The following is an 8,064-nucleotide window of genomic DNA, read 5'->3' as shown; positions in this document are numbered from 1 at the left end:
GAGGGATTTTGTTTTTTTTAAAGGCAGACAGGAGAAAATGTTCCCATTTTGGAAGCAGGATTACCTGAAGGTAAGAGGGCACTTAGTCTCGGTGCGGGTAAAACACACACAAACATGCATGTCCTTCCCTTATGCGTAGTCAGATTTGCTAGCTTAGGGAGAGAAAGCTGTCTGGTTTGGTTTTATTTTAATGGAGAAAAAGGCTCCAGAGCCCAGCTGCGTGGGAGATTAGGTTCGGTCTGTCATCCATCCAGCCTAGGACTGACACGGTTTGTGTGTGTGTACTGGTTTGTGTGTGTGTGTATTGGTTTGTGTGTGTGTACTGTGATGTCCCCCATAGTATTGTATCCATAGCTATAATATAGAATATAGTTATAGCTCTACAAACAAGGAGATGCACTCCTATCTTTTAAAGAGTGGCCTTGCTATGACGGGCTCCGTCTAATAGCTGGCGCCGAATGAAACCTGTTAAGCTGTAAGGTCCCCCAATTGGGGGACCCTGCTTTTCTTTATCATAAATCGATCAATAGAGACCATATTAACCCTTTAATCGCCAATGACGTGTTAAGACGTCATTCCTCGCCATGCGTCATCTGCCAATGACGTCGTACAGCGTCTTTGAGATCAATATTTCAAAAATCTGTCATGGCAATCATATTTCACCCACGGAGACTTGACGGGTGCTGCAGATCTCCTCTCAACTCTCCAACGGTTCAAGACCGCCATCTGGTGGCCGATCGGCGAATCGCCAAAACCGGAAGTGAGCGGCCGGAAGTGGTGCTCACCCATATTTCGTCCGGCCACTCGCTATCGCTCCCGGGGCTCCATCTCGACACACTGGATAATCGATCGGTTGCCCTAACTCATTAAACAACGTTATTTGGACGTATATAGTATTATACAACCTGGAACTGGACCAACTAGATCAACATCCCATAATAACGATCTTTTTGCTCCAGTAGCATCGCCCAACGCTACGAGGAAGCTGCGGTGAGTTTCAGCGTGTTTGATTATTATTATCCATATAAACTGCTCTGATCTATATATCGCCCATACTACATAAATGATTTAACGTCGGCCACGGACTTATAAACCCCCCCCCCCCCCCCCCCCCCCCCTCCGGTCACCAGCAGATGATGAGGCATGACGTTTAGGACCTTGTACAATGGACATTTTTTATCTGACGTCAATCGGTATCAAACTACATTTGATGATCTATATGTATTTATGGCTATAACTCACGTTCTGCAGAATGCTGCAGAAAACGATAAAAACATATTTATACTTTAGACCGTATTTTAGTATGAATATGTGAATGAAAAAGTAGAACGTTGCTACATCCTAAACGATAGATACTTGACGTTGAATGGCCATAGTAATGTCAATTTAGCAATACAATTAAAAAAGTTATAGCCCTGCAAAGAAGGGGAACATCTCCATAGACTTACAGTTGTGGCAGAGAGGGGATTAAGATCAGAATAATCCCTGGCAGATAAAGGGTTAGATCCCCAATTATCATATCATGGGGTATCATGATTGGCTACATTGGCTACAATCCTGTAAATTCTTTTTCGAGATTGCCAAACGATTGACGGAGCTAGAGCCCCGGGAGTCGGGGGTGGTAATGTGTACTTTGGCGCACGCCTCACATATCGGCATGTAACTCGAGAACCGCTGAACGGATTTTGTCACCTGAAAGGGCAATCGACAGGCAACAAATAGGGTTTTAATTCTATATATTTCAAATGTCCTATTGGTTTCCTTTGAAATATTGCTTAATGTACACGGGTTGCTCTGATTGGCCCATCAGTCATGTCTAGCTCAGAGGGAGTGCACTAAAACAGTTATAACAAATCAAATGCTTCAGAGCCCTGAAGAACAGCTTTTTCCCCCAAGCAGTCAGGCTCATAAACTCATGACTCATAAACAGAGCCCATTGACGGCCCCCCCCCACCCACCCGGACTACACTTGAGAAACACTGTTGCGGCTGACAACCGTATTGCACATTGCATTTTGCACATTGTGAAAATGATGTCTAAGAGGCAGAATTATACTTCTGTGTGGGCGCCTCTCTCTGACCATCATACCTACATGTTGTCTGTGTCGCCCGACGTGCAGTTAACTGTGATGTCCCCCCACCCACCGACGAGATGGGAACAGTAGTATTAAGGTCTGGCGGTTAGGGATATCCCTGTCTTTCTCCTCTCGTGTCTTTGAAGTCGGAGTAGAGAGAATTGTAATCCTGTTCTGCCAGTACCACCCAGTGGTAGGCTTTTCTGTTCCCCAAAGGAAACTATTACTCGTCACCACAGGAAGACAAAAAAAGAAAGAAAGACTGAGAATGGGGGAATGATGGGGAAACAGAGAATAGAGGAAGCAGTTAAATCTTCTCCCCTCCCCCTTCCTGTTCGTCCTCCACTCCCCATCCTCCCTGCTCCACTGGTTGACGCCACACAAGGGAGAACCAATCACAGGGCTGGACTTGCCCTCTTTTGCCTTCCCTAGCTCCTCCCTGCCTTTGGCCCCTTATATATCCTCCCTTGGTACTTGAAGCAGAGTGTACAATGTGCTGCCAGAGAGCCAACAGACAGAGCACAGAGAGACAGCCAGAGAGGGAGGGAGAGAGAGGGAAAGAGTGAGTGGGTTTCTGCGCTGACTAAAAGCCTTCATCTGGCATTCCTCCTCCAGTCTCTTCTCTGGTCTCATACAGACCTCATTCTGCTCTCTCTTTTCTCTGTCTTTCTTTCTTTCTCTGTTTCTGTCTCTCCAGGCCAGAGCTGACGACGGAGGATATCCAAGAAGTCAGCAGCCACCCCTCAGCCTGGTCCCAGGACCCCCCCCCCCAGCCTACTGCACTGGGATGGGCTGCACCACGGGCCGCCTCGCCTGCCAGCCACAGCCCCGGGGTTCCTTAGGACAGGAGGGACTATCCCTGGAAGCCGGGGGGCCCAAGGTCCCAGATGTGCTCTCCTCCTTGGAGCGTCTGTCCCAGGCCACAGGGGGCATGGAGAAGTCCTGGTACCGCTGCATTTTCCCCTTCGGGATCATCTCGTTGGTAATCGGAGTGGCGGGAACCGGGGTAACCTACACCTACAATGACCTGCCTCAGACCAAAGTGGTGTCGGTGGTGCTGCTCATAGTGGGCCTGGTCCTGGTGCTGACGGCCACTGCCTGCTGGGTCGTCCACAACAAGAAGAAGAGGAGGAAAAAGAAAGAGGCGGGCTCCTTCACCTCTGAGCAGTGCCCCCTGTGAAGCACTGTGGGGGGACAGGGACGAGAGAGGAGAGACAAGCCCAGGGCCAGGAGCATCAACCCCCGCTAGCCCCAAACCCCCTCTAGTCTTCATCACACGGCCCAGAGAACCGGGGCCTGGGGTTCATGGACAAAGAGACAGACAGCACAGTGAGGATCTGTGGGGACCGTGGAGTTTGGAGCTTTTTGGGTTTGGCACGAGGAGCGCCCACTATCGTCTATCTCCTTTACCATCAGATAGCAAGTGTCCAGTGTCAAAACAACCTCAGAGGCGATATGCACACATATGCACTACACACAAGCACAAAACACATGCACACATAACACACTTTCACACACATACACACACACAGCTCACCCAGCGGGGACGCTCATCCAGCTATGCAGAGCTGCTGCTGCCGGAGTCGGCGCTGGCGTCACAGGGTACGTCAATCGCGGCATTCCTCCTGCCAGGACAGGTGACCGTCCGAGAGGCCAGAAGTGGGCCAAAGACGGCAACCCGACACCCAGCCGAAAGAGGAGTGCACCCGCGTCAGCGGCCCACGTCATTCACTCGTCCTGTGACACCGCAGCTATGTGTTGGGGCTTTTTTTACGCAACGGGATAGTGGAACCTGAGTCCAGCAGGATCTTACTGGCAGCTGTGTGGACGACGAGCTGGAGAGAGGGCACAGGATCTGCTGGGGAAGTGGGAGGATGTCTGGTGTGTGTGTGTGTGTGAAGAGAGATTCTGGCTAATTGAATCAAGTACAGGATCTTTGGATTTGTTCCATGTAGACTCCAGTGATAAGGAACAAAGAAATCATGTCCATGTGTGTGCGTGTGTGCATGTGCATACGTATGTATGTGTGTGTGCATGTGTGTTTCCTCCAGCACAGACTGCACTACTGTACCAGGCCAGAGTCTAGAGACCAAGGGGGAGACATTTCCAGTGGAGCCTGAGAGAGGAAACAGGCTCTGAAGGGCCTTTTGTTGCTCCAGCTTGTCAGGAGAAAAGAGAGGCCCATTGACTGACTTTACTGACTGACCGATTACTCTCCCGCCTGTGTGTGAGCGAGCTGGGGCTGATGTCCAGCATACTGTGTGTGTGTGTGTGTGTACGTGGGGGACCTCACCTCTGCAGGCCAGGATTACTGAAGGACACTCTCCCTGAGGGGACATGCCACCCAGTAGACAATTTGACTCTCGCCTGCTCCCCGTTAGAGCCCCCCCCGGCATGGTTGCCTTGTGCGAGTGCTCATGGAAAAAGGCTCTGTCGAGTTCCCCCCTCTTTTCCATCTGCTCTCCTGAGAATTTACCCCCTCTCGCCCCAGCCCACCACAACCCCTCACCCCCTTCCCTGACAGGACTCCCCTCCTCCTCCTTCTCCCTCCACCACTATTTCTACACCTTCCTCTCATCTCACACCCCCCCCTGCTTTTTCATCTCACTCTCAACCCCATTATGATCTCCCCAGAGGGACTGTCTGCTGCAGCATGACACTACACATTAACACACACACTATAAGCGCCAGAGCCCTACAGCCATTATATTCCTTGAGTTTCTCTGTGCCATAGAATGTGGATTTCTTTCTCTCTCTCTTGTACAAAGAAGAACAGATTTTGAGTGAGAGTGGCGGGCGAGTCCCTTTTGTCAGTATGACCCTATAAGGGAACTGGACCGTTCCGCTGCGATTATTGACAAAAACGTGTGTTCCATCAGCGTGCACCGGGGATTCCCTCTGTTGCGCCGCTGTGCTTTGTTAGAGAATGGATAAATGCAGCTGTGCTCAGCTCCGCATCTGTGAATAGGCGCACATTGTTGGTTGCGTGTGGTCTCACAGGATGAGGGACACAATAGTATTATATCATTCACGTCTTAATCATTCTGCAGTATGTCTCTGAATGTAAAGGTGGGAGTGAAGGTAAACAGAAGGGGGAGAGTGTCATGTACGGTATCCATAGTGCACGGCACAGAGGATAGCAGGGAGTCTAGCCCTGTGCCTGTGTAGGAGTGTGCACTGCCACTGACACTTGTTCACCCTTGAGGAGTGTCATTGATTTGCTGTAGTATTGACCCGGGCTCCCTGCATCGGCGACCGCTCACTGCGTCTGTGCATTAAGAGGGAACAGCTAACACACGGTGCCAAAGACCTTGCCGTCGGTCAACCAGCTACGAGACGAGACTTGGCCTGCCTGCCTGCTTCAGCTGTGTACTAGTCCACATGCGATGGATCGGCCCACTCTCACGGTTTTGTCTCAACCCTGAATATGTAGCAGCTCGTTATGCATTTGTGGACGCTCCATTGTGTGGTGTTTGTTTGCCAGCCAAGCTCCACCATAGTTGGCTCCCTGTATCAGTTAGGGGGGGGGGGGGGGGGGGGGGGCGGTGCAAGAGAGAGGGAGAGTCTGGGAGATTATGTCTATTCACTTTATGTAGCGTTGAACAGTCTGTGGCCAGATTGGAATCGGCCATGCTGAACAGAATAGGATCATTCTTCGGGGGGATAGAGAACACATTACAGGAAGGAGCAGTGAGATCGTCAAGTTGACTGCAGATCGGGATCTCGGCGCCTTCTAAGTTTTAGCAGCAGGGACGATGACAGAAGTCTGGGCACTGGGCCACAGAGGAGGAGTCCTGCACCTCCCAACTCACTAGAAAGAGATTCAGCCAAGAGAACTCTGCCTTCCCTGTATCCTGAGCACAGTAGACGCCCACGAACGACCACATCGCGTCTTTTTTCGTTTGTGCGTTGATGTGGATATCAAAGGAAGTGGGGAGAATATTTATGAGCGTGCTGTTTTTAGCTCAGCAGCATCGTGGTGTTCTCTGAACGGTGGGCTGCCGCTAGAGAGAAGCCCCAGGTGGGGGTTGGATTACATTAGGATGAGGATGGCTAGCAGAATGTCTCTATACCTCGCCGAAGCCCTCCCCGTCGAGGCATCTATATCCATCGCACTGCTGCTCAGATCCTCCCAGATCCTAGTAGCCGATGTGAACAAGAGCTCTGTTATTCAGACGGCGTATTCTCCAGCAGGGCTGAAGCTTGAGAAATGTTTCACATTTCAATGGTTATGGATGTAGAGGCAGAAGCTATGGATTAGAGTGTGTATATTTATTTTCTCGTCTGTCTGTCTGTCTACTTGTGCCAGAGCGCCAAGCATCCTGGCACAGACGGGGTGTTTCCCCCCCAAGGAAGATAGATGGGGAAGACACTGTCAGACGTCATTGGGATCAGTGGGAGAGAAAGAGAGAGAGTTGTGCGATTTCATTGAGAAACACATATCGCAAAGAGCTAGCAACGTCCTAGGGATACAGATTTACAGTCAGTTAAATATGCTGATATAACCACACATACATAGTAGCTTAGAACACACACACACACACACACACACACACACACACACAGCTGTTGTGGGCAAACCTCCAAAAAGATCCCTTTTAGGAAATTAAACAACCTTTTTGGAAGTCTGCAATGGGTATTAAATGGGCATTATGGTGAAACCCAGAAATGACCTAAACCTTCAATTCAAGTAAAAAAAAAAGTAGTTATAAGGGTTTCCCCTGCAACAGCAGCACTTAGTCGTGTTATATTCAGTCGTGTTCATGTCTGCAATGAGGCACACTGTGTATGTTAGGTGTATACAGCCACGTGCTTGTGTACAGGGGGCAATCGCCCTTACGTAACTATGACGCATAGTTGTACTTGTGACGCTAAACAGTGCCAGCCTGTTGATGTAGAGGCTAATACCGATCGGAGATGGCCAGATATAGTTTTGTGGAGATATAAGGTGGTTTGCCTTGCGTCTGCAAAACAACAAACAAAACAAAATAGAAAATAAAAGAAAAGCGTAAAATCTACCTCTCTTTTGTGGTGAGAGAAGTCTGTTTTTAACACAGTGGGCAGCCATGCTGTCGTTCTAAGCCACTAAATGCTGTTGGTCACTCCACAATGGGTGACTTAAAAGAATGTATGTATGTTACTTTGTTCCCCTTCTATTATTTGGTGCTGTACATACAACTATTTTATATTTGTACTGTGTATTTATACTCATATCTAAATGTATTTTAATTGTTGTATTAAAGAAATATTACGTGAATACCTTCTCTTTTTTGTTGGTAACTTCTCAGATAAAGGTCTTGCATTTTGAGAAGAGAATTGAGAAGAGAATTCCGGGGCAGCCATTCAATGTTTGCTCTATGGTCGTTTTCCTATCACAGTACAGAGCAGGCCAGCCCTTCAGGCTGTATCCGTATAGATCTGGAAGGATCTCTGTCAGTGTCCGCTGGGACTACATGGGCTAAAGATAGGCTACAGATGGTGAGATGGGGGTTGACAGCGAGCGAGACATCAACCTACTATGCTGTATTGATCACACATTGTTTTTGTTGGAACAGTGTGTGTACCTTCTCTACTAATTTCATATAATGTGATTTTTTCTTTTATCTTTTTAGTGTTGATAATACCTTCTCAATCCTGCCTTTACCTGAACATCAGGCTGTATTCTTAGTCACTGGCTAGCTGCACCTAAAACAATTGTGCTGATAACCCAAGGGAATGTGGAATGCATTCGTCATTATGAAAAAGAGATGGACCAATAGATGCCTTGATACAAGACACCATCTACTGGTAAAACAATGAACTGTAGAAACTGTGGCTGAGGTTTTTACCCACTTTTCCCCCCGAGCCTTTTTTTTATGCAGATAGATCACCCTACAAGTGAGAATGGAAGATTCTGACTATATCCTTCCACATTATGAGCATGACCATAATCTAATGTTCAAATGCTGTTGTCAGGGCTGGGTAAAAGGGCAGAGCAGCCAACTGGGGGC

The 8,064-nt window shown here is 48.7% G+C and overlaps 1 protein-coding gene across 1 annotated transcript; it reads left to right on the top strand.

Moving 5' to 3' along the window:
• Window positions 1-2,584: 2,584 nt before the first annotated feature.
• On the top strand, window positions 2,585-5,577 carry LOC311241253 (transmembrane protein 100). The gene is made up of 2 exons (XM_084330016.1): window positions 2,585-2,636; window positions 2,772-5,577. The coding sequence occupies exon 2, from the start codon at window positions 2,862-2,864 to the stop codon at window positions 3,252-3,254; it is 393 nt and encodes a 130-aa protein (XP_084186142.1). The 5' UTR covers window positions 2,585-2,636; window positions 2,772-2,861; the 3' UTR covers window positions 3,255-5,577.
• Window positions 5,578-8,064: the final 2,487 nt, after the last annotated feature.

This window comes from Notolepis coatsorum (genome assembly GCF_963971535.1).
Source record: "Notolepis coatsorum genome assembly, chromosome: 14".
In the NCBI taxonomy this organism is placed as follows: Eukaryota; Metazoa; Chordata; class Actinopteri; order Aulopiformes; family Paralepididae; genus Notolepis; species Notolepis coatsorum.
The sequence above is the reverse complement of the archived record's forward strand: the minus strand, read 5'-3'. Positions and strand labels throughout refer to the sequence as shown.

What these genes read in the sequence shown, in the direction of transcription:
- LOC311241253 (XM_084330016.1), top strand. Translation starts at nt 2,862, where the DNA reads ATGGGCTGCACCACGGGCCGCCTCGCCTGCCAGCCACAGCCCCGGGGT.